Here is a 27,015-nt window from a genome sequence, read left to right as displayed (position 1 = left end):
ACCTCCAAGGTCATGTGGCCGGCATGACTGCATGGAGCGCCGTTACCTTCCAGCAGAAGTGGTACCTATTGATCTATTGATCTACTCACACTTGCATGTTATCGAACTGCTAGATTGGCAGAAGCTGGGGCTAACAGTGGGAGCTCACCCTGCTCTCCGGATTCAAAACACCAACTTTTTGGTCAGCAAGTTCAGCAGTTCAACAGTTTAACCGACTGCGCCACCAGGGGCTCCACCATGAGATGCAGAGCCAACCTTAAGAAATGAGGTTTATCTGTGTTGGTGACGTGGTGGTGAAAATTTAATAAAATAATTTTAAAAAACAAAAAGGAAATGGGACTACAAAGTGGAATCCACGACATGCGAGTGTGGAGCAGAGCAAACCACAGACCACCTACTGCACAGATGACATTGTCATCAGCATATTGGAGTTCTATAACAGATGTTGTGACCTTGGTTTTGGCTTTCAGTCTGCTGAGGTTAAATCGCTTGCCATCTGTCCAATAGATAATTTCCGGTGGGAAGCTTCCCATCAATAAGATGAAGTATCATAGCAATGAAGATGGAAAATAAGGTTGGGGCAATAATGGTTGTCCATAGACACCTCCAAGGTCATGTGGCCAGCATGAGTTCTTTCTCCCACCCTGGACGTCTCACAGATATATAAACCCCACTTGCCTAGTTTCCAAAAGACTTCACAACCTTTGGGGATGCCTGCCATAGATGTGGGTGAAACGTCAGGAGAGAATGCTTCTGGAAGATTGCCATACAGCCTGGAAAACTCACAGCAACCCAGCTGGTAGGATTCCTGGGAGATGAAGTCCAAAACACCAGAAAGTGCAGAACTTGAGAAATACTGCCCTAGATGACCTTGGGGAAGTGACACTCTCTCAACTTGCAGGATAGGCTGGCAGTGTTGCAGTGGGCTATGGAACCCTGGCAGCTGGCTCTTTGGCCCAGGAGGCTCCAGACTGGTGACGTTACAGCTCCCTGGATTCCATCGCATTGAGGCCTTGGAAGCCCAAGAGGCGTGGAAGTGCATCTATTCTCCAGTGCAGATGCGCCCCTCCAGGTCTGGCTCTCCAAAGCGGGCGGGGGCGCCTCCAGTTCCGCTTCCCAAAGATCCGGCTGCAGCTCCTCCTCTTTTTCTCTTTCTCTCTCTCTCTGTCCAGGCAGGAAGGACGATGCAGCCGAGGAGAACCCGGGGGCTTTGGGAGGTAAGGCTGAGAAATTAATTGTTTTTTTTTGGGGGGGGGGGGGGATGAACCCGGATGAGATCCATAGGGGAAGAGGGTGTTGTGACCCACGTGGCGGAGGAGGAGCGCATCTACACTGTAGAATTAATTCAGTTCTGATCCCGCTTGCACTGATGGGATCCTGGGAGTTGCAGTTCTGCCCAGTCTCCCTCCTCCTCTGCTTTCCCCACGTGCAACAATTTACCGCATTCCATGGCATCTTTGGAAGTAGAACTGCATTGTATTGTGGAAGGCTTTCATGGCTGGAATCACTGGGTTGTTGTAGGTTTTTCGGGCAGTATGGCCATGTTTTAGAAGCATTCTCTCCTGACGTTTCGCCTACATCTGTGGCAAGCATCCTCAGAGGTTGTGAAGTCCGAATCCTCCAGAACTGGTCAGAACTGAATTGATTCCTCATGCATCCTATGTTTGGCTAAATGGAGCTTATGTGGGTTCTTATCTATGGCCAATCCATCACAGAAATTTCTGAAACTGAGAGTGTGTGACTCCCCCACTCACAGCCACCCAATGTGTTTCCATGCCCAAGCAGGGATTCCTATGCCACGTTGGCTCTTTCAATTCCTTGGTCTGCCAACTAAAACTTTCCTGTGCCAAACAGTTTTAAGTTGGATCTACACTGCCCTATATCAGAGGATCTGATCCCAGATTTTCTCCTTGTCCCTGATGACCTGGCAGTGTAGACTCATGTAATCCAGTTCAAAGCAGGCAATCTGAGATCAGTTCCTGGGATATAGGTCATTATGCCAAATGGCAGGATCTGATCCCAGATTTTCTCCTTGTCCCAGATAACTTGACAGTGTAGACTCATATAATCCAGCTCAAAGCAGGCAATCTGGGATCAGATCCTGGGATATAATTAATTGTGATTCCCCCCAGGCACTTCCAAGCCATTGAATGCAAATCAAGGTGATCAGCTGAAACATTCACAGCTAGTCCCAGCAGACAAAAGTCCTTTGTCTCACCCTGGTCATTCCACAGATATATAAACCCATTTTTCCTACTTCCAACAGACCTCACTACCTCTGAGGATGCTTGCCATAGATGCAGGCAAAAAGTCAGGAGAAAGATTGCCTCCAGAACATGGCCACATAGCCCAGAAAAACCTACAGCAACCCAGTGATTCCAGCCATGAAAGCCTTCGACAATACAGTTTTAGGTTGGATCTACACTTCCCTATATCGCAGGATCTGATCCCAGATTTTCTCCTTGTCCCAGACCATCTGGCAGCAGGCATGTAGCCGGGGGGGGGGGGGGGGGGGGCTTGGGGGGCTTCCACCCCCCTTCCCCCGAAATTCTCATGGTGGTTCGCGAAAAGGCCTTACTGGTGCATTATTTAAACTGTTACGTTTATTCATATCATGATCTGATCACCATACTCAATATATCCCATATGCATGGGGGTATTGGGGTAATGATACAAAAGGTTTGCTAGGGTAAACCCTCTTTCACTCAGACTCAGCCCCCCCCCCCCCCGAAACCCCCCCTGAATTTTTTTTCGCCTCCCCCCCCCCCCCCAAACGAAATCCTGGCTACGGGCCTGTCTGGCAGTGTAGACTCATATAATCCAGTTCAAAGTAGATAATCTGGGATCATATCCTGGGCAATGTAGATCCATTTCTTGTAGTGGCAGTGGAAGTGATGCTGAGTGTTCTGGCATTCTGACCAGTCTGGTTATCTGTGTGTCTCCAGAGTCAGAGTTTTCCTGGGAAAAGGGCCTCCACTGAAACTTTATCTTTGTTTTACAACAAGCCAATTTTTTCAGGAAAAAGCTATATTCCAGTGCATAATTTGTATCTACATTATCCACTATTTTCATGGTGGAAAACATTTTTATATTTCTTTGCATTTTAAACCTTGCAACACAGTGTGAATCTCTAGGTCTCGTATCTGCTGATTGTGGCTTTATCGCAGCTAAGTGTTTTATTGATTTACTGATAGCCACTTTCGGTGTACTGAAGGCAAGGGATTTTTGTGCGCTTTCAAGTTGTTTAAATGACCCTAATATGCATAGTGTATTAATTTTATGTAGAAAATAGAGGATTTGTTCAATATAGATGTTTGTCGAGTGTTTAAATATGCATGTAAAAAATCACAATAAAATGAATTTAAAATATTCCTAATTAATTTGGCATTTTTGATTTGAATGCAAGGCAAAAGCTTTAGATTGGACCTGGGGGTGTAGAAGTGGTCCTGAGGAAAAAAATACAAGGAAACGAATTGAGGCTTTGTTAATTGTATATTTTCTCTCTGGATCCCTGGTGGTGCAGTGGGTTAAACCGCTGAGCTGCTGAACTTGCTGACCGAAAGGTTGGCGGTTTGAATCCAGGGAGCGGGATGAGCTCCTGTTACCGCTGTTAGAGGTAATCATGATGTTATTAAACTCTACTGTTATATTCTCTATATTGGTTTCTTCAATGTTGGAGGCCTGACCCTGCTATACGCTTGTGAGACGTGGACTATCTACAGATGTCACATGCAACTCCTGGAACAATTCCATCAGCGCTGCCTCCGGAAAATCCTGCAAATCTCTTGGGAAGACAGGTGGACAAATGTCAGCGTGCTGGAAGAAGCAAAGACCACCAGCACTGAAGCAATGGTCCTCCGCCATCAACTCCGCTGGACTGGCCACGTTGTCCGGATGCCTGACCACTGTCTCCCAAAGCAGTTGCTTTACTCCAAACTCCGGAATGGAAAATGGAGTGTTGGCGGGCGGAAAAAGAGATTTAAAGATGGACTTAAAGCCAACTTTAAAAACTCTGGCATAGACACTGAGAACTGGGAAGCCCTGGCCCTTGAGCGCTCCAGCTGGAGGCCAGCTGTGACCAGCAGTGCTGTGGAATCTGAGGGGCCTGAATGGAGGACGGAAGGGGAAAATGTGCCAAGAGGAAGGCTTATCAAGCCAACACTGACCAGAGCCACCTTCCACCTGGAAACCGATTTCCTCACTGTGGAAGAACATGTGGATCAAGAATAGGGCCCTACAGTCACCTTAAAAATAGACAGCCTTTCGAGCTCTGAGGATTACCTGGAAAGGAATTGCAGCACACCCAAATACCTGGGAGTTACCCTGGACTGTGCTCTGACCTACAAGAAACACTGCTTGACTATCATGCAAAAAGTGGGTGCTAGAAAGCTGACAGGCACAACCTGGGGATCAAAACCAGATACAGTGAAGACCTCTGTCCTTGTGCTACTCTGCTGCTGAGTATGCATGCCCACTGTGGAACACAACAGTGGATCTGGCTCTTAATGAGACATGCTGCATTATCACAGGAGGTCTACACCCTACACAACTGGATAAATTATACTGTTTAGCTGGTATTACACCACCTGACATCTGCCGGGAAGTAGCAGCCAATAATGAAAGGACTAAGGCAGTGACATCTCTGTTCCATCCCCTGTTCAGATATCAGCAAGTACACCAACGCCTTAAATCAAGAAATAGTTTTCTAAGATCTATAGAGATATCGCAGAAACACATCAGCAAGCAAGAGTCCAAAAGTGGCAGGCTAAAACTTGGCACCTCAAGCCATGCCTGATACCGGATAAGAGACTTTCCCCTGGGCACACAGAAGACTGGGCAACTTGGAAGGCGCTGAACAGACTGCGCTCTGGCACCACGAGATGCAGAGCCAACCTTAAGAAATGAGACCACAAAGTGAAGTCCACAACATGCGAGTGTAGAGAAGAGCAAACCACAGGCCATCTTTTACAATGCAGTCTGAGCCCTGCTGTATGCACAATGGACCTTCTCACATCAACACCAGAGATACTCCAAGTGGCCAGCTACTGGTCAAAGGACATTTAGTATAATGCCAAGTTTTTAAACTCTTATGTTTTTTTTAAAAAAATACATTACAACAGTACCCTCAGTTCGCTTATAAATAAATTAAAGAAAAATAAAATCCAAGTGATGGCTTACACATTGCATTGATTTACTTCATCTCCTCTGAGCCAGTGGTGCCAAAAAGAGTTTGTACCTTTGCACTGTGGCAAAGCTGGGGAATAGTTGATTAATTACTGTTCATTCAGTGCATTTTTAATACGAGCTGGTTTTCTCCCAAAGCATTTGTCTCAGGAAAACACATGCAGCTGAGCATATCAACTGCTTGCATCAAAGTGGGTTGCTGAGATTAGGAATTAGAGGCATTAAAGGAGCACCTTGGGTCATGGGATAAAGTGGCTGTAACATTTGGTGAGTGCGATTGCCTAAATCCTTACCTTTCTGGATTTGTGGGATGTTTCTCGGTTATCTTGTTCATGATCTGCCGGAAAGAGTTCAATGCTGGAGAGAATGTGCTTTCTTGCAGCCTTTCCTGCTTTCTGGGTGCATCCACATTGAAAATAACACTATTTCATCTACCATGGTTCACTTCTATGGAATCATCGGCACTATAGTTTGGTGAGGCCTCAACCCCCTTTGACAGAGAACTACAACTCCCAAGATTCCATAGAACTGAGCTATGGCAGTTAAAGTGGCATTGAACTGTAAAGTGTAGCTGCATCTTAAGACATAACCATTCAGTTCTTTGTGCAAAGAGGTGTGCATATGATGGGATGCATGCATAATTGCATATGTGTAACTGTTGGATAGATGTGTATTGTTAAGTGTCTCTATGTATTTTGGTGGCTCATTGTGATTAGATTCTCACCTCCATGAAAGATGTTGTTTTGTTTTTAAATTCCTGTGGGAATGTCAAGGAATGCTATAAATTGAGAGAGCGCAGAGCCCGGAAAAGGTACTTTTTTGGATCGTATCTCTGGCGGTGCTACCAGCCAGCCCAGCATGTCCTTTTCCAAGCTTTGATCCAGCAGCTCCACAATGTTGTTAGATGGAAAGGGAAGGGTTTTTTTTCCCCACTTGTTGCTCTTGTTTCAGTTCCTGCAGCACTCCGTCATCGAGTGATACGGAGAGAATCTCTTAATCTTTGGTAAAGGGCTGTATGGGATGCAGTTTGATGCCTCGCTTTGTGAGAGCTTTCAAAGTTATTTTTTGGACCACAATTCCCGGAATCCTGTAATCACACACCAACAGCTATTTTTTATTTATTTTTACCTTTCTCGGCCCGAGAGGGGATTCAAGGCAGCTTACAAATTTGGCAAAAATTTGATGCCATACAGGTAACCAATACAAGACATCTCTTAAAAAATATAAACAATCTAAGCAAATAAACAATTAAAACTCAATCTATCAAGCAGATTAAAAACCACATATAAAATATATATTAATATATATTATCTGCACAGCCCTGCTATATAGATCAGGGGTCCTTAAACTAAGGCCCGGAGGCCAGATATGGCCCTCCAAGGTCATTTACCAGGCCTTCACTCCGGGTCAACCTAAGTCTGAAACAACTTGAAAGCACACAACAACAACAACAACAACAATCCCATCTCAGCAGCCAAAAGCAGTCTCACACTTCCCACTGAAATACTAATAAGTTTATATTTGTTAAAATTGTTCTTAATTTTAATTATTGTATTGTTTTTAAGTGTTTTTGCACTACAAATAAGATATGTGCAGTGTGCATAGGAATTCGTGCATTTTTAAAATAATTATAATCCGGCCCTCCAACAGTTTGAGGGACTGTGACTTGTTTAAAAGGTTTGAGGACCCCTGATATAGATAGTGCAGCAGGTACTATTGTGTTGCAAGTTTCACATGGTAAAATGCACCAAATCATAGCAAGCACATTTCTCCCCATTTCAGACTCTCTGCACATTTCCTTGAGTTCAACAGAACTTGTAAGTCTGTGCATACATGAAGTCCATACATAAGTAAGGTGAAGGTAAAGGTTTCCCCTTGACATTAAGTTTAGTTGTGTCCAACTCTGGAAAGTGGTGCTCATCTCCATTTCTGAGCCAAAGAGTCGGTGTTGTCCATAGACACCTTCAAGGTCATGTGACCAGCATGACTGCATGGAGCGCTGTTATCTTCCCACCGGAACGGTACCTATTGATCTACTCACATTTGCATGTTTTCGAACTGCTAGTTTGGCAGAAGCAGCAGGAGCTCACCCCGGATTCAAACTGCCAACCTTTTGGTCAGCAAGTTCAGCAGATCAGCGGTTTAACCCGCTGCATCACCAGGGTGTCTCCATACATATATACATTCTCATTATAATATCTGGAAAAGAAAGTCATGGTTAGTTACCTCTTTCTTGAAACCTAGGACACAAAGTCTGCCACTATGCTTAGAGAGTTGGGACTGAAAAGGTCCATACTTAGTCATGAAACTTGGTAAGTATTGTTGAACCTAACTTTCCTTACCATCTTGATAAATGGATTAAATAGAGAGGAAGAGGACTCGTTTATCCCTATTTTTGGGCACTGGTACCCGCGGTTTCATTTTCTCACATCTGATAAAATATGCTGTTTAGTAATTTCTAAGGTCATCCAATGGTATGCTTCTTCCAGAGAAAGCTCTCTCTATATTTTTCCGATAAAGAAAACTAGGAGATGTTCCAATAGTAAATATAACTAAAATAGGCTGACCCTCTAACTATATTTTGTTTTAACTTACGCTCAGGTCCCATATTGAGAGAAAGGCATAATATAAGTAAAATAAAATATAGTAGTTATTGAATTATGGGAGTGTTTTTCCCTTAGAGCTCAACAGTGAATGTGATTTGATTTTTCTTTCTTGATAGCAGAGTGGAAGTTACTTTGCATGGAACTAAAACAGTAGTTCTCAACCTTCCTAATGCAGTGATTCCTTAATATAGTTCCTCATGTTGTGGTGACCCCCCAACCGTAAAATTATCTTCATTGCTACTTCATAATTGTAATTTTTCTACTATTATGAATTGTGATGTAAATATCTGATATGCAGGATGTATTTTTATTCACTGGACCAAATTTGGCACAAATACCCGATATGCCCAAATTAGAATACTGGTGGGGATGGGGGATTGATTTTGTCATTTGGGAGTTGAAGTTGCTGGGATTTATAGTTAACCTACAATCAAAGAGCACTCTGAACTCCACCAAGGATGGAATTGAACTAAACTTGGCACACAGAACTCCCGTGACCACCGGAAATACTGGAAGATTTTGGTGGGCATTGACCTTGAGTTTTGGAGTTGTAGTTCACCTATATCCAGAGAGCATGGTAGGCTCAAACAATGATGGATCTGGACCAAACTTGACACAAATACTCAATATGCCCAAATGTGAACACTGGTGGAGTTTGGAGAAAATAGACCTTGACATTTGGGAGTTGTAGTTGCTGGGATTTATAGTTCACCTACAACCAAAGAGCATTCTGACCCCACTAGTGATGGAATTGAACCAATCTTGGCACACAGAACTTCCATGACCAACAAAAATACTGTGTTCCCTGATGGTCTTTCGCGACCCCTCTGACACCCCCTCGAGACTCCCCCCCCCCAGGGATCCCGACCCCCAGGTTGAGAAACGCTGGCATAAGAGAAGCCAGAGAAATCCACTCACGTATATGATTTACTAAAGCAAAAAAGTGTAACTTTTAATGCAGCATGGTGCTCATTCAGCATGGTGCCAAAAGTATTGTTTTGATATGTTTGTACTCACCTGAGGCATTGAATACTTGCCCTGTTTTGTGTTTGTGTGAACTGAAGAAGAACTTTATTTTTCTACCCTACCTCCATCTCCCCGAAGGGACTTGTGGCGGCTTACTGCCCTGAGTCCCTACGGAGAGATAGGGCAGTCTAGAAATAAAGTTGTTGTTGTTGTTGTTGTTGTCATTATTATTATTATATTAGATATAAATATAAATTCTTTTCATTTGTAACTCTTATGCGTTGTAGGCCTAAGTTGTGTTTTCTTTCTGCCAGTTTAGACGAGCCCATCACAACTCCGCACATTCCACAGAAAGCTTCGTGATTTAGAGACTCCACAAAGCAAGTGGTAAAGATGAGAACAAATCCTGCAATTCAAGCGGCCATCGACCTCACAGCTGGGGCCGTAGGTAAGACTCAGGAAAGCCTGTATCAAAAACCTCTTCGAAGCTGATGTTTTTGTACCTTTTTAAGATAACATCCCACAAATGTGCCAAGCTATACTGAATGACAGAGAAGCTTGGAAAATGTGCTTTGTGAATAAATCAACCTTTTCCGTGAACTAGTTAGGGGATTCTGGGAGTGGTAGCCCAGAAATGCAAGTTTTCTGACGTCTAAGCACTGAAAGAAGTGCTTGTCTGAAAAGTGACACCAAGGGAGATTCGTTGTTGATCTTCCCTGGAAAGAGCCACTTCCAGTATGTTCATTGAAACCTGGGCTAACATTGAAAGATAAATGTATAAACATTCTTGTCTAATTATTTCCTCATTGTGACTTTGAGTTTATTTAATTTTCAAGCTCTCACATACACACACAGCAGTCAAGACACATTCCTCTCCACCATTTGCTGTATTTTATATCCTGTCTATCCTAGTCTCCATCACTAGTGGTGAAAAATAATGGAACTGCAATGTATTGTCGAAGGCTTTCATGCCCGGAATCATTGGGTTGTTGTGAGTTTTCCGGACTGTATGGCCATGTTCCAGAAGCATTTTCTCCTGACGTTCCTCAGAGGTATGCCTGCCATAGATGCAGGTGAAACATGAGGAGAGAATACTTCTGGAACATGACCACACAGCCCAGAAAACTCACAACAACCCAATGGAACTGCAGTCGGCAACATTTGGAGGACCATATGTTCTCCACCCCTTCCCTTGACAGTCTGAATTCACCCATGTGGGCAGCTTGCTTTTGGTAGCATTGACACTTTGCTCCTGCAGAATTAATACACCGTATTATTAGGAATTAATCTAAAAGTGCCTGAAGGCATCTCATAGACAGTCATTGACTCATAACCCCTTGAGGTTGTTCCTGGATGGAGCAGAAATATTGCAGAGGTTTCCGCTGTCACCCAGAAGTCGAGAGGAGTTCCTTTGGTGCTAGGTAACAACTCTATTCCTGTGGAATAGTTTGATGTATGGAAAGGTGGAGGGAGCCCCCTGGTGATGCAGCAGGTTAAACCGCTGAGCTGCTGAAGTTGGTGACCAAAAGAAAGGTTGGCAGTTCGAATCCAGGGAGCAGGGTGAGCTCCCACTATTAGCTCCAGCTTATGCCAACCTAGCAGTTTGAAAACATGCAAATGTGAGTAGATCAATAGGTATCACTCCAGTGGGAAGGTAGCAGCACTCCATGCAGTCATGCTGGCCGCATGATCTTGGAGGTGTCTACGGACAACACTGGCTCTTCAGTTAAGAAATGGGAGATGAGCACCACTCCCCAGAGTTGAACATGACTAGACTTAATGTCAAGGGGAAATCTTTACCTTATGGAAAGGTGTTACTGGTGGTACTACCATAAAACCTTAAATAGATAATTCACGACTGCGCTGAAGATAGGCTGATTGGGAAATAGAGTAGAGCCATCGTGTTCTAAGCATCACTGATTTCCACTGATCCCATCTCGTGCTTTTTTTCTGGGGTCATAAATTCTTACTCTGGGAAGCTCCAGCTGTCTTGCTTCATAAATGTCATGTGATCACAGAGAGAGACACACAATGCATAATAATAATAATAATAATATGATATTGTAATTATATATTTTATATTGCATATAATATAACTAATAATATTACAATATAATGGTATAGTACCATATAGTAATATATAATACTGATATTGTACTATGCTAATAATATAATTTATTATATGTATATATACCTTGTAAGCTGCTCTGAGTCCCCTTTGGGGTGAGAAGAGTGGCATATAAATGTCATAAATAAATAAATAAATAATAAATAAATGTTTGCAACCCCCCCCCCCTATTTGTGTGTGTAGGAGGCACTGCTTGTGTGATGACCGGCCAGCCATTTGACACAGCCAAGGTGAAAATGCAGACGTTTCCCAACATGTACCGAGGCCTCGTTGATTGTTTTGTGAAGACTTACAAGCAAGTGGGCTTCCGAGGCTTCTACAAGGGAACCACCCCAGCACTGGTCGCAAACATTGCGGAGAACGCTGTGCTCTTCATGTGTTACGGCTTTTGCCAAAAGATTGTGAGGAGGATTGTTGGACTAGACAGAAAAGCAAAGTTGAGGTTAGTAATGAGCATTTTGTCTCCTTCGTAACCAGGCTATATCTGATAGATGCTGAAAAGTATCAACAAGTAGAACAAGAAGCACACTTTCTCCATTAGTTGTATGATGCCTTATCATTAATCAAGGGATTTTTTTTGCTTCATCTTCAAATTTGATTATTGACAAAAACATATTTATCCTGCCCTTCTATACATCTGATACAGTCAGCCCCGAGTGTATTATTGTGTTGTCGAAGGCTTTCATGGCTGGAATAATTGGGTTGCTGTGAGTTTTCCGGGCTGTATGGCCATGTTCCACAGACATTCTACAGATATATAAACCCCACTAAGAATACCTGCCATAGATGTTGGAAAAACTTCAGGGGAGAATGCTTCTGGAACATGGCCAGACAGCCCAGAAAACTCACAGCAGCCCGGTTGATATTATTAGTTAATTGGGCTGAAGCACTTGGGTTTTTGCTCCTCCAGCACCTGGCATTCATTGGTATTCCCCCATCCAAGTTCTAACCAGGGCCAATTCCGGTTACCTTCAAAGATCAGACAGGATCTGGTGTCTTTCGAGTGTTTAGATTAACCATATTTACTTCTGTTCTCTTTGCTTTTGTTCAATCAAAAAGAAATATGAGGAGACTGAGATGGTGGTAGTGGTATGTGTTCAAAATGTTTGACAGAAGTAGGGAAATGATGAGAAAATGTTAAAATTGTTGCAATTGTGCTGATGTTTTGTCTATGTACAAATAGTTTAAATCAATTGTGCAGCAGCCAGCTTGTAAAAATTTCTTAGAAGAGTTTGGATTGGGCAGGCATCTAATGATCTGAAAAATGTTTGGGTTATTGGAGGAGCAGGGCCCCCTGGTGGTGCAGCAGGTTAGACCACTGAGCTGCTGAACTTGCTGACCGAAAGATTGGAGCTTTGAATGCGGGGAGTGGGGTGAGCTCCTGCTGTTAGCCCCAGCTTCTCCCAACCTAGCAGTTCGAAAACATGCAAATGTGAGTAGATCAATAGGTACCGCTCCGGTGGGAAGGTAGCAGCACTCCATGCATTCATGCTGGCCACATGACCTTGGCATCTATGGACAACATCGGCACTTCGACTTAAAAATTGAGATGAGCACCAACTCCCATAGTCAGACACAACTAGACTTAATGTCAGGGGAAACCTTTACCTTTAATTCAGGGAGCAAGGGGACAAAACCTACCATATTTATGAACTGGTTTAGAGTTGTTTTCCAGCCCAATGAGAAGTTTTGGGGTTCCCAGAGATCTTAACCACAATATTATGTCGTCTTATGGACAACATATAGCTCTTTAGCTACACTTTCCCCAATGCTGCTGTAATTTCCAACTTTTCACCTCACTGTCAGTCCACATAGTTCCTTGCTTCTCCTCTCATCCCGACTGTGCTTTGATCCTTGGCACTAACAATACCTCCCACAGACATGCACTTATTGTTGTAGTCCCTCCTCAGTGCTCTAAGCTGCTCCTCTTCCATCACTTTACAGAGTTACCTGCAGTGATAACCTGCCGGCCACCATTGTGCCGCAGTTCAAAGCTCATGCCCCAGACGCAATTTGTCTCTCTTGCAGTGACCTCCAAAATGCTGCTGCTGGCTCCTTTGCCTCTGCCTTTGCTACCTTGGTCCTCTGCCCCACAGAGCTGGTGAAGTGCCGCCTGCAGACTATGCATGAAATGCAGCTGTCTGGGAAAATAGTACAAGGACACAAGTAAGTGAACCGGACCACTGGTGCTGTCATTTCCACACGTGCTTCCAAAACCAGTTCGCATATATACTCCTATATAAGCCGAGGTCAGGTTTGGAGAACAAAATTATGAGTTCTGATATGATCCATGGATAAGTTAGATGAGTTGGGAGCCCCAGTGGTGCAGTGAGTTAAATCTCTGAACTGCTGAACTTGCTTACCAAAAGGTCAGCGGTTCAAATCAGGGGAGCGGGGTGAGCTTCCGCTGTTTGTACCAGCTTCTGCCAACCTAGCAGTTCGAAAACATGCAAATGTGAGTAGATCAATAGGTACCTCTCCAGTGGGAGGGTAACGGCGCTCCATGCAGTCATGCCAGCAACATGACCTTGGAGGTGTTTATGGACAACCACCGGCTCTTTGGAATAGAGATGAACACCACCCTTCAGAGTCGGACACGACTAGACTTAATGTCAAGGGGAAAACCTTTACCTTAGGGTCAAGTCGAGGCCCATTTTGCAGAGGGAGGAAACTCCAGTGCTGTCAAGGATCAGCTGCTCCTGGTTGCTGCTTTTTTCTGTTTCTTCTGGAATGGACTAAGCTCTTGCCTTTTGCCCCTCTACTCAGAGAAGGAGATTTTTCCTGTGTTGATAAGTTTTAAGATACAGTATTCCCATTGTCCCACAAATAAGTCAAGACAGGTTTCCTGGGTTGATTTAATTACAAACATTTCTAGATTTATACTTGAGGATATAGGTAGTCCAGTTTGGACTGTGACACACACATGCCTCAGTCATACTGCTATGGGGGTCTACATGTTTATTCAACAGATTAGGGACCAGAACATTGAAAAAAACCAGAAATTACTGAAATGCAGAACCCTATCTCACCTTTTCATTTACTTATTTATTATTATTATTATTATTATTATTATTATTATTATTATTTACTTATTTATTATGTTATACTTAAAGCAGAACAAATTGAGAGGTAGTCTGGAAGGAAGCAAGATTATTATTTACTATATTTCTGGCAGAGATTGAATTTGAGAGGGCAGCCTAGTCAAGGCCTGGCAGGGATGGGTTCTGAATCCAAAATATCCTGACTCATAGGTAAATTGCCGGCTATACAGTCTCCACCGGTCTTTCTTTCTGTATTCTTGGTAGGATACAACCCAGTTGCTATAAGCTGCTGTTGCTGGACCTGGGGAGAACAATTTGAGGATCTCCAGGTTCCCATGACTACTAGCCAACATAGCCAGCGCAAGGGATTGATGGCGCCTGCAGTTGAACAGTTTCTGGAGGGCCATACAATTCAACTGCCCACATTGAAGATTATAGCATAAAGTAGCTGAGGGGTCTCTACATGGCACCCCATAAATATGTTAATCTAAGGCCCCTTCCACACAGCTGAAAAAAATCCCACATTTTCTGCCTTGATATTCTGGGTATATGGCTATGTGGAAGAGTCCTCAGACAGAAGGTAGCTTTTGTTGTTATGGTTCTCTCTTTACCTATGTAAAGGAATGCTTTTGGTATTCTACACATGAGTACATGCCCTTGCAGAAGTGAATCTTTTTATCTCAGGATGCATATATGCATGCTGTTGAAGTTTGCAGAAGATGAATGGTGCATGGAGTACCATTATGCATAGATTGCTTATCAGATTGCATACATGGATGTATGTTTAGGTGTACAGCTTTGCCACTGAATACAAGGATTGCCTCACACAGACAAATCTCTGCATCTCACATGCAGCGATTTATAGTATACACACCCAACTTCCTAAATACATCACATTATTTTGCTGGTTGTAAGGAAGCTGCATCTTTTTCCTGACACTCTTGTTCGTCTCCTAGTACAGTTTGGTCAGTAATCAAAGGTGTTCTGCAAAAGGATGGTCCCTTCGGATTCTACCGTGGTCTCTCCAGCACTTTGCTACGGGAAATTCCAGGCTACTTTTTGTTTTTCGGAGGATATGAACTGAGTCGGACGTTCTTTTCATTTGGAAGACCCAAGGAGGAATTAGGTATGTTGTTAATGAGACTTGTTAATGAGGCGTGAATGAGACTTTGTTTAATTAGATGCAACTCATCCTTATAGAGCAATGCCCCCTGAATTACTGGCAGTGTTTTGAAATGGTTGCTGTTGTTATTATAATTATTATTTCTTATCAGCCTCTCCTTGTGGCTCGAAGCGGGTTACAACATCAGTAAAAACATACAATCATCTAAAAACCATTTTACAAAATACACATATTAAATCATATTTCTACAGAATACCCAGAACAAAGATGAAACATAAGGCTAGTTTAATATTTGTGACTAAAACTAGCTGGATAGGTTTCCAGAAGAGATATCTCTTCAGATGTTTTAAATTCTGACAGCTGATTTAGCTGTTGGAGCTCTACTAGCAGGTCGTTCCACAGTCCAATGAGGTCCTCTGAGAGACGGTCGCCAGTCAGGTTCTGGCTGGTTGGAGCGGATGCCTCCCAGAGGACCACAGTGTTCGGGGCAGATTGTATAGGAGAAGGTGATCCTGTAGGTAATCTAGACTCAAACCATGTAGGGATTTTAAATGTCTAAGCTAGTGCTTTGTACCGTGTCCAGAAACTAATTGGTAGCCAGTGGAATGACTTTAGTATAGATGCCATATGCTCACTCCCAGATGTTCCTGTAATCAGTCTGACTGCTGAACTTGGTACAAGGGTAGCCTAATGTAGAGCGCATTGCAGAAGTCCAGCCTTGAGGTTATTAGTGCATGCATAACCATCTTAAGGTCCTCCAAATCTAGGAAGGGCACAGCTGGCGTATGAGCCAAAGCTAGTAGTAAGCACTCTTGACCGTCACATCTACCTACCTGGGCTGACATTTCGGGAGATGGATCCAGGAGCATTCCCATGCTGCAAACACAGTCTTTCAGGGGGGGTGTAATCCCTTTCAGGACTGGTTGACACCCCTCCATCCCCATATTAGGACACTTAGTTAGACACTAGTCTGTAATTATTAAGGTCCAGGGGAGTCAGGATGGGCTCCTTCAGTAGCAGTCTAACTACTTCTTTTAAACAGGATAGAAAGTTCCCCTCTCTGAGATAAGCATTAATAATTTGTTGTATTTGACCTCAAATTGCATCTCCTCCCTGGATGATGATCCAGGAGGGACAGGGGTCAAGAAAACAGGTTGTCCTTCTTACCAGGAGTTTGTCTATATCAATAGTATTCACCAATTGAAACTGATCTAGTGTAATCCCACTCACAGATTTACTGGACACCTTTTTGTTGGCTTCTGCTCCAATGACAGCATTTAAGTTGGCTCTTATTCAAGATATTTTAACTCTGAAATGGTTATTAAAGGCATCAGAGTGAACTACTGAAGGTTCTAATACTGGATTTGAAGTGGAGAGGACTTGAGTTAAACTTCTCGCCCCTCTGAACAGTTCAGCTAGATCTGAATCCACAGACGCAATGCGTGCAGAGAAGAAAGCTTTTTTTCACTGCACATCTTGCCAACTTAGAGGAGCAGAAATGCCCTCTATACTGTTGTCTTGTGACATCAAAGTCAACATTTCCTCCATCTGCACTCTAGTCATTGTTCTTCCCATTTTATTTCCTTACGTTCTCTGTATACCTGGGAGCATGATTTATAACGGGTCAGAGAGGATGTTAGGGAGCGATCGTTTCAATTGCCCTGGTTAGATTCTTATTAAGCACTTGCTAGCATCATATTCTTTAAATCAGTCATTTGACACTTATTTAATCTACACTGGACAACAGTTTCATTATAAAACAAAATGCTGGAATATACTTCTAAATACAGGGTGATACCTCTTATGTGAAATGCTTTGGACCAGATGTGTTTTGGGCTTCTGATTGTTGGGAATTTTGGAATAATTGCATTTGCATGTGCATACATATTGAAATATCTTGGAGATGGTATCCAAATCTTAAACACAAATTTCATTTATGTTTCATATACACCTTATACCTATAGTCTGAAAGTAATTTTATATGTTTGTAATTATTTTGTGCAAGAAACAAAGTTTGTGTACACTGAACTATCAGAAAGGAAAGGTGTCCCTCTCTCAGCCACCCAGGTGGACCATTTTGGATTTCAGAATTCTAGAAAAGGGATGCTCAGCCCTAGTACTAAGGAGGGGATGGTACAGAGGGTATCACCCACATTCATCTGCAGATAGGAATGGCACAGGTGGTTTTCTTGATACAATCTAAAATATTCCAGTTTTGTAGAAGTGCCTTCTTGTCATTTGAGTGCAGGATTGGATACTGTTGGTTCCTCAGTTGTCTTCATCAGCCTTTTTTGGAAAACAGCATTTAACTTTAATGTGTCTCCCAACTGACTGAAATGAGTAGCAACTGGTAGCTTCCCTATCACTGTATCACTGAGGTAGAGTATCCACACAAGTTTTGCTCCTGAAGTTCAGATGTCCAAGGTGCTAAATCTTATCTCCCAGTTGGTTCAACAACTTAAGATACCTCTCAGAGCAGATTAACTGATCCAAAAAAACATGGTAGCAACTACTTGCCTTAGAAAACTATATCCAGATGCATGCTTTATCTAAGTCAGGACTTGTTGTGCCATTAGGTATAGGAAACTGTAGATTGGTATGAAGGGGAGGGGGTAGTTCATTAATTTTATTCCAATAAAGGGTGATGCACACTTTTTTGCTCCAAATAGTAATATGTCTAATGATATCCCTGTTTGGTTTTTACAGGTCCTGCTGCACTTATGGTTAGTGGTGGCTTTGGTGGGATGTGTTTATGGATTGCTGTATATCCAATAGACTGTATCAAATCAAGAATCCAGGTTCTCTCCATGGCAGGAAAGCAGGCTGGTTTCATGGGAACCTTTGTAAGCGTATTCCGGAATGAAGGTGAGGGCTCGAACTATGGGAAAGGGATGTTTTGGGAAGGGAGTTTCAGAGGGGTTGCCAAAGATCATCAGAAAACATGTATTTCTGATGGTCTTAGGAACCCCTTTGGCAGAGAAGGCTGAAGATCTCTTCGCCTGTCCTTCTTTTCCTTTTTGGAAACAGACGGTAAATCCTCCCACCAAAGTCCTCCTTCTGCTGTGATTGGATGGCCTTTCAGCCGAGGAGGACTGTTTCTGAGACTCCAAGCAAGGAGGGGAGAACAGGTGTGCTCTCCCCTAAATTGCTGTAAATTCCTTCCAAATCCCTCCAGTATTATCTGGTGGTCATGGGGGTTCTGTGTGGGAAGTTTGGCCCAATTCTATCATTGGTGGGATTCAGAATGCTCTTGGATTGTAGGTGAACTATGAATCCCAGCAGCTACAACTCCCAAATGTCAAGGTCTATTTCCCCCAAACTCCACCAGTGTCCGAATTTGGGCATATTGAGTATTCATGCCTAGCTTGGTCCAGATCCATCATTGTATGAGTTCACAGTGCTCCAAAACTCAAGGTCAATGCCCACCAAACCCTTCCAGTATTTTCTGTTGGTCATTGGAGTTCTGTCTGCCAAGTTTTGTTCAATTCCATTGTTGGTGGAGTTCAGAATGCTCTTTTACTATAGATGAACTATAAATCCCAGCAACTACAACTCCCAAATGACAAAATCAATCCCCTCCCAACCCCACCAGTATTCAAATTTGGGCGTATTGGGTATTTGTGCCAAATTTGATCCAGTGAATGAAAATACACCTTGCATATCAGATATTTACATTACGATTCATAACAGTAACATTACAGTTATGAAGCAGCAACGAAAATAATTTTATTGTTGGGGGTCACCACAACATGAGGAACTATATTAAGGGATCGCAGCATTAGGAAGGTTGAGAAACACTGTTTTAGTTCCATGCAAAGTAACTTCCACTCTGCTACCAAGAATTACAATTATAAAAAATTTAAAAATAAATGACAGAATTGAGCAATTATCACCACAGGCTATGGGAGTGAAACCTGTAATGTTTGAAGCCCCAGCTGAGCTCACTTTCCCTGCTTCTACAGAATAACTAGTGGTTGTTTTCTTATAGGACACATTTGTAGTCATAGCTATTCAGGAGCTCAATTTGGACTGTTAGGACAGGTAGCACGGCAGATTTGTGGTACTGTATAAGCATAGAGCCCTTTTTCCCATCACACAGTACAGGCTTATATTCCAAAAATATGCCAGATGGAGGTTCCTGGAAGCTGCCGTTCAAAAAACAACTTCACCCAGCAATGTATTTAGTTAGCATCGGCCTTTTTATCATCATCCAAGATTTTCTGAAACTTGAACTCTACAGAAATAGGTTGCGGTGCTTTGAATGCGATTTTTCTTTTTCTTGACAGAGGGTTGGACTGGATAGCCCACGAGGTCTCTTCCAACTCTAGGATTCTAAGTGGGAGGCACTGTTGAGAAACGTCTTTGTTAACTCATGGCTCTTGTTTTGCAGGTGTGTTTGCCTTGTATTCTGGACTCAAACCCACAATGATCCGTGCATTCCCCGCCAATGGTGCATTGTTCCTTGCCTACGAATATAGCCGGAAACTGATGATGAATCAGTTTGATGCATAAAACTTTGTAGACTTTGTATAGGACACAACAGTCACACCATTGTAAAACTGCTATTAAAGCAAGTTTAACAGGTTGTGGTTTTGCTTTTAAAGTATTTGTTGACTTTAGTAAACATGCTGTGTTTTCTAAACTTTGTGTGGTTTGTTGTTTTGTGTACCTAAACAGTAATGATCTTCTGTACTAGATCGTCATAATATCTTACGATCACAAGGGTTGGGTTGCTATGAGTTTTTTGGGCTGTATGGCCATGTTCCAGAAGCATTCTCTCCTGACTTTTCGCCCACATCTATGGCGGGCATCCTAAGAGGTGCTGTGAATGCAAACTCAGTGGAAAGTGGAGATGACAAAAAGTGAAGTAAATCCACCAAAAACTCCATCCTACTCACACAAACCAGTTGGCAAAATTAATTATTTTAATCACCATAAAGCAGCAGCATATATACTGAGAAAACCAGGCGACCTTTTGGTTTAGCCTGAAGTGTGGCTTTCACTACATATGTGGAGGAAAAGTCTTGGAAGACATAGAGGTAAAGGGACATGATTCTGGGAGAAAAGTGAGTAGCAAGTAACTCCGTCTAAAATGATTGCTGCTCATTCCTGGTTACGGTTCAGTGAAGTTCACCTCTGCAGCAAAATTCTCGCTGAAAATCTTCCACATTTTTGGCTTGTGTAGGTTATCGATTTCATTTCTAGGTAAATAAAGTCTGGAAAAAAGGGGGAAAGAGTGGCAATATACATCTATTTGCAAGAAACAATTGTCCATCTTAGACGAAACAGGAAGCTTTTAAAGATATTTTTGTTGTAAATACCCTGCAGCCAAACAGTGAAATGTGCACTTCAATGTATAAGCCCCCAGTGACACAGTAGGTTAAACCCTTGTGCCAGCAGGACTGAAGACTGACAGGTCAGAGGTTCAAATCGGGAGAGCGCAGATGAGCTCCCTCTGACAGCTTCAGCTCCCCATGCGGGGACATGATAGAAGCCTCCCATAAGAATGGTAAAACATCAAAACATCTGGGCATTCCTTGGGCAACGTCCTTGCAGACAGCCAATTCTCTCATACCAGAAGTGACTTGCACTTTCTCAAGTCACTCCTGACACAAAAAAAGTAAAAGTATAATGACTTCACTTCCAACTTTTCAACACAATTCATTGCTGCTGCATTTACCAATTTGTTTGGACATCTTTCCCAAGTTTATATTTCTGGTTTCTGTAAGTTTTTTCGGCCATGTTCTAGAGGCATTCTCTCCTGACGTTTCGCCTGCATCTATGGCCAGCATCCTCAGAGGTAGTGAGGTCTGTTGGAGTTAAGAAAATGTGGAATGACCATGGTTGGACAAAGGATTCCTGTCTGTTGGAGCTAGGTGTGAATGTTTCAACTGACCACTCTGAGGATGCTTGCCATAGATGCAGGCGAAACGTCCAGAGAGAATGCCTCTAGAACATGGCCATATAGCCTGAAAAAACTTACAGCAACCTAGCAATTCCGGCCATGAAAGCCTTTGACAATACATTTATATTTCTGGTTACAGCGATGCTGTAGTGGAGGTTTAGTGCAATAATTTGACTACTGGACTAGGACTGAAGATCAGGATTTGAATCTCCACTCAAGTGGTCATGGAAACCCACTCTGTCACACTGAGCAAGTCACATTCTCTCAGCCTTAGAGGGTGACAAAGTCAAAGCTCCTTGCCAAGAAACTGCTAGCTGATAGGTCTACTTCAGGGTCACCATAACCCCAAGGTACATATAACAACAAAAGTCATGCGGAAAATGTAGCTTAAAACATCTGGAGGGTAACTGCTTTCCTTCTACCAATTGTATCTGTGAAAATTACTATTATCATTTACTATAATAACGTCATCACTGTACATCAGGGGTCCTCAAACTAAGGCCCGGGGGGTGGATATGGCCCTCCAAGGTCATTTACCCAGCCCTCACTCAGGGTCAACATAAGTCTGAAACTACTTGAAAGCACACAACAACAACAACAATCCTATCTCATCAGCCAAAAGCAGGCCCACACTTCCCATTGAAATACTAATAAATTTATGTTTGTTAAAATTGTTAGTGTTTTTTGCACTACAAATAAAATATGTGCAGTGTGCATAGGAATTTTTTCAAATTATAATCCGGCCCTCCAACAGTTTGAGCCAAAGAAGTTGGATCCATCCTGAATACAAAAGGACAAACAGCAGAAAGCTAGGCTCATCCCTTCACTTCTCAAGGCAGAGGAAGCATTTCTTAGCCTGGATTTCTTAAAAGGTATGGATAGATGTCATGCCCCACTCTCTTGGAGCTATGGAAGAGCAGTTATAGTTTGTTTACCCATAGAGAAGCATGCCCTCCATTATAAGAAACACTTGCCTCTTAATCCTAAAGGCTTGGCTTGAGCCAGCCATTCATGAAGGTCAAATCTCTCATACACTAGCTCTCCTCAAGCCAAGTACAAAGTTAGCTTTCCACTCCAGGCCTATGCTATCAAAAAATTACAACTTACCTGTTGTTTTCAATGAAGGAGGTGTTGAACCAGAAGAAGAAAACACAGTCATCGTAACCTTTTGGCATATCCTGCATGTCAACAAGGAAATCATCTCTTTTAACTTCCATGCAGTTTCTAAAGCTCTTCACACCTGCTACCTAGCTTGCATTTTCTTTATTTCAAAGCTTGGATGTAATACAAGACATAATAACACACTGTTCATATGATATGAGGCCTATATTTGCAGAGGATAAATTTCTGGACTTCTCGTGGATACACAAAAGCGTTAACTCTATTGAAATGAAAATGTCTAGAGAGCATATATTGTATTTTGTGGAAAAATGAAACCACAGATACTGGTTCTGTAGATACTGCGATCATATTGTAGTTGATTCTTGAAAATAACAACTGAATGATTTTTCTCCCCAAAGAGATGAGCATCCAAATGTTCCCTTTTCCTGCAAAACATGGCATTATTTTCTTCTGGGATGGGATGGGGCTGGTCCTGAAAACTGAGTTTTGGAACAAAATATATTTTCCCATAGCAAAATCCAAGCCAAAAGGTCACTTTTTAGGGACCAGAGGAAGTACTCAGAAGCAAACCTCCCATGAGATATGCATGAGAGCTGGGCTGAGTTTAGAAAAAAATAAAAACACAACCAGAAACATCAACCATGTTAGGTAGGTATAATGCAACTTATTATAATATAAAGCAAAAAGAAAAAATGACAACTGCCTGGCTTTCAGGGATAAGAAATAAGAGACTGTATTACATTTGGAGGGGTCACACTGATTTTTGTATTCTAATTTTCTCCCAGAACTGAAACTCAAGGTGATTCTGAAAGACACGTCAGAATTATCCCTTGGAATGCAGTCATTAGTTGGGCAGGGTTTGAGAAACCGTATAGTTTGCCTAAGGCCTTTTAATCTAGTATACGGGATCAGCAAGGCTGAAACCAGCAATGACTGCATTCACAGCTTAGCATTGGAGCTGCAACTCTGTACTGGCTCTACAGTTTAAGGGAGTTTGCCACACTCTATCAATCTCCAGGGGGGCAGACTAGTTTGCTGAATCAAATGACTCTTGTGACACTTTACTTGTAGCTACAGGCATGAATGCAGGATACATGGTTGCTGATGGAATTGTAGAAAGTGAAGGAAGTCCAAATGTAATCAAAACATTAACGATAATGTCAATACTGTAGCTGCCATTGCCAGTACGTTTGATATAATTTTCACTTAGACCTCGCTGTTTACAGTAGGCATGGGCAAACTTCAGCCCTCCGGATGTTTTGGACTTCAACTCCAACAATTCCTAACAGCCTACAGCCAGCTTACCAGCTGTTAGGGAATCCAGGGAGAGAGAGAGAGCTCCCTTTGTCAGCTCCAGCTCCCCATGCGGGGACATGAGATGATGATGGTAAAACATCAAAACATCCAGGCGTCCCCTGGGCAACGTCCTTGCAGACTGCCAATTCTCTCACACCCGAAGCGACTTGCAGTTTCTCAAGTCACTCCTGACATGAAAAAAAAAAAACAACTGCTAGGAATTGTGGGAGCTGAAGTTCAAAACATCTCAAGCAGCAGTGTTTGAGACACTGGTCTACAGTATAGCTGGAGACAGCACAATCCTCCAGATGTAGCTGGACTACAACAAACCATAATCCATCCACATCACCTATCATAGCTAGTGCTTACAGGACAACCTCCATATTGTTGGGACTGGTACCTGCAATTTCATTTATTCACATCTGACTAGATTTCTAAACATTTTCTAGGTTCTCTATAGCAGAGCTTTGCAAACTGTGTGTCACAACATTTTAGTGTGTCGGCTGCAGTGTGTAGGTTTGTGCATGAATGTAAAGAGAAACCTCTAAATCTATGTGAAATAAATAATACCAACTTGCAAGGATATTTACGCAGCAAAGGTACCAATTGGTATTAGTAACATATTGTTACTCATAAATGACAAATATTGGAAATGTATGTTATGACCTTACGAATGATATATTTTTCAAAATATAAATTAAAGGCTTTCATGAGATACGTTGTACCCCCATATAGTTCATAATTACAATTTATGCATGTGCCTATATCTCTTATAAGGGAATGGTTTAGTGTTCTGTTGCTAATAAAACTGAATTACTGTGTTGCGAAATGATGAATGTCCAAAAAGAGCGTCACCAAAATGAAATGTTTGGAAAGCTCTACTCTATGGTATTCTGGGGCCAGAAGTCCTTCATTTCAAAAAGGTTCACTATTATCCGCAGTTTTACATATCTACATCAAGTCCAGGAATGTATCCCCGACAGATAGTGTAGTTGCAATCCAGCAATTAACTGAGGGCCTCATGCTTCAAACCCCTGATCTCCAATCTGCAGTATACTATTTATGCATATGATGGATGTGTTTTTGTGTTTTCATTTCACACTCTCCTCAATGCAATTTACTGAGAAAGGAGTAGCTTTTCTACATCAAGCTAGTTTCATAAACTCTTCACTCTAATATTTCTTCAAAACTGTGAAAACCTTCAATCCTCTCTATGTAATAAAATAGGAATACAACTATTTGACTGATGCTCCCCAAATGACAGAGCCAATGGTGTAGTTGTTTGAGTTTTTGGACTTAAACCAGAGTTTTAATCTACACTTGGGCCTACACGGCTGAATAAAACCCCACAATATTTCCTTTGAACTGGAATATATGGCAGTGTTGACTCAGATAACCCAGTTCAAAGCAGATATCACGGGATTTTCTGCCTTGATATTCTGGGGTTTATGGTTGCATGGAAGGGCCCCTGGTCATGACATCTACTTGGTGACCATGGGCAAGTCACCTTTCCTCAGAGAATGCAAAGGCTTGGCTAAGAATCTTGCTAAGAATATTCCATTATAGGTTCACCTCAAGGTCACAATAAGTCAGAAATGAATTGAGGACACATAACAATAAATTCATTTCCTATAAATAATGGGGTTGAATGTTTAGAGAAGTTTGAATTTTTAAAAAAATACAAATCTCATAGACTGTAAGATTCCTGTACCAAACGTTTCTGCTCTTGCAAGCCCAACAAGGAGTAATCAATCAACCTTTTGTTTTAGGTAAGAGTTAGCATATTGTCACTGGATACATGGACACAACTACAAAGCTCTTTACTTACAGAAGAAGATTCAAATTTGATTTTGACATCCTTGCTAACAACAGGACAGTTTTTGAAGGCAATCACCACCCAGTCATTTTCACCATCAAAGAACAGCTGCAAAGAAGCAGAAGGACATCTTAGTCTTCTTGTGATGCCCATGACAAACACAACCAGCAAACACCACCTGCTTTGCCCTCACCACAGTCCTGCCCTTTCTCTTGACTGAAATAATTGTGATTCTCCGGTGGCGCAGTGGGTTAATCCCCTGTGCCAGCAGGACTGAAGACCGACAGGTCACAGGTTCGAATCCGGGGAGATCACAGATGAGCTCCCTCTATCAGCTCCAGCTCCTCATGCAGGAACATAAGAGCAGCTTCCCACAAGGATGGTAACACATAAAAACATCTGGGCATCCCCTGAGCAACGTCCTTGCAGACGGCCAATTCTTTCACACCAGAAGCGACTTGCAGTTTCTCAAGTCACTCCTGACACGACCAAAAAAAAATTGTGATTCTGAGCATTTTTCCAGAGGAGGGTCTGATATTCCCTCTACTTAAACAAATTATATAGGTTTCCAATAATATCATCCCACCCCCTATGAAGTATATATGTGCTTCAGATGTCTTTCCCAGATGCATACATCAGTAGTGTTACCTAATTTCACACAAGGAGGAGGACAGGGGATGAAGAGTCATGCCACAGGCTCCTGAAGTTATCTTTGGAAGGAATTACAGTAATTTATATGCAGCATTAATGGCCATCTCTGGTGGAAACCTAGGCAATGATTGGTCGTGCTGTGAATGCAGCCAGTCACCCAAATTAATCCACTCTTTGGAAATGTATTTCTCTCAGGTTACCAGCATTCCTTTGTCCCCATTAAATTCCTCCTGTCTAACAATTTCCTGTTAATCTATTACTACTTGCAGGAATAAGGCTCACATGTACAGTTCAAAAAGAATCCTGCAGTGATGGAAAATTAACACAGCACTTGCATCCCATGTTTCGCTTGCTATTTGCAATGGCTGAGTCTTCTAGCCATGTTTTAAATTTTTTATTACTTTTCAGGAAAGGGTTTCCTTGTGCTGTATGACATTCATCATGCATTTTGGAGTATTACAGAATTCTGTACTAAATATTCTCAGTGATTTCTTACTACTTGTGGATGGACAAAAGTGGAATAAACACCCTCTCTTCCTCTTACTTCTTTGTCCATTCTAACTACTTTGTTTGCTCCATGAAGGAGTTAAACTTTTCTTTTAAAAATGCAGGCATTTTAATGGCTAAATATGTTGTATCCCAGGACAGGAGGCACCTCTGTACTCAACCACCTCACTCCTGTCCAAGTTAAATCAGCAAAGCCGTTTACTGAAGTTTATATAAAAACCAGTTCAGCAAAAATAGTAAAAATGTCAAAGTCCAAAGGTATGAAATAGTCGACAAGTTTCATGGTACAAAAGTGGTATAAAAAACCAGGAATACAAAGGAAGCAAGATACACAATGTAGCATAAATACAATACACGAGATACAGGAACAATCCTTCAAACTTCGAAGAATGAAACAAGAGCAAACGGAAACATAGAACTAGAAATCCCTTAGTAGGCTTGACTTGGCAAGAGATGTATCCTCAATCACCAATGCTGACCAGACTGCTGGAAAATCCCTCTCTCCAATAAAGCCATGAAAGCATTCTGTCTTCCCTGACTATCTGATAATGGCTTTCTCTCTAACAAGTGCTGTGACCTTCGCCGAGTCTGTGAAGCAGCTTGGAGTTTGCGGAAACCAAGCCTTCAATCTATCAGCTCATTAACCTCTCCATCTGGCATTTCATCTTCT

The 27,015-nt window shown here is 42.3% G+C and overlaps 2 protein-coding genes across 5 annotated transcripts in view; one reads left to right on the top strand and one right to left on the bottom strand.

Moving 5' to 3' along the window:
* The first annotated feature begins 1,053 nt into the window (after positions 1–1,053).
* On the top strand, positions 1,054–19,690 carry SLC25A15 (solute carrier family 25 member 15). Of its 2 annotated transcripts, none has more exons than XM_060786729.2 (7): positions 1,054–1,217; positions 9,076–9,204; positions 11,068–11,326; positions 12,913–13,050; positions 14,882–15,051; positions 17,755–17,913; positions 19,439–19,690. In XM_060786729.2, the coding sequence occupies exons 2-7, from the start codon at positions 9,150–9,152 to the stop codon at positions 19,558–19,560; spliced, it is 903 nt and encodes a 300-aa protein (XP_060642712.2). In that variant the 5' UTR covers positions 1,054–1,217; positions 9,076–9,149; the 3' UTR covers positions 19,561–19,690. The 2 variants fall into 2 exon arrangements, with proteins under 2 accessions (XP_060642712.2, XP_060642703.2); XM_060786720.2 differs by having other exon boundaries at positions 9,071–9,204.
* Positions 19,691–19,932: 242 nt separating this feature from the next.
* Positions 19,933–27,015, bottom strand: part of LOC132782042 (phosphatidylinositol 3,4,5-trisphosphate 3-phosphatase TPTE2-like) — a 34,742-nt gene continuing 27,659 nt past the window's right edge. For all 3 annotated transcript variants that reach the window (XM_060786708.2, XM_060786690.2, XM_060786698.2), the window contains 3 exons: positions 25,200–25,295; positions 22,061–22,131; positions 19,933–20,264 (listed from right to left, as the gene is read on the bottom strand). In XM_060786708.2, the coding sequence (XP_060642691.2) occupies positions 20,162–20,264; positions 22,061–22,131; positions 25,200–25,295 (270 nt within the window). In that variant the 3' untranslated portion in view covers positions 19,933–20,161. The remainder of the gene's footprint in view (positions 20,265–22,060; positions 22,132–25,199; positions 25,296–27,015) is intronic.

The sequence above is a fragment of the Anolis sagrei genome, chromosome 1 (assembly GCF_037176765.1).
Source record: "Anolis sagrei isolate rAnoSag1 chromosome 1, rAnoSag1.mat, whole genome shotgun sequence".
Taxonomy (NCBI): domain Eukaryota; kingdom Metazoa; phylum Chordata; class Lepidosauria; order Squamata; family Dactyloidae; genus Anolis; species Anolis sagrei.
This window is presented reverse-complemented; position numbering and strand designations above follow the sequence as displayed.

What these genes read in the sequence shown, in the direction of transcription:
- SLC25A15 (XM_060786729.2), top strand. Translation starts at nt 9,150, where the DNA reads ATGAGAACAAATCCTGCAATTCAAGCGGCCATCGACCTCACAGCTGGG. An exon ending in AAAATAGTACAAGGACACAA is followed by an intron (nt 13,051 to 14,881) that starts GTAAGTGAACCG and finishes TTCGTCTCCTAG; the next exon opens with TACAGTTTGGTCAGTAATCA. An exon ending in AAGACCCAAGGAGGAATTAG is followed by an intron (nt 15,052 to 17,754) that starts GTATGTTGTTAA and finishes TGGTTTTTACAG; the next exon opens with GTCCTGCTGCACTTATGGTT.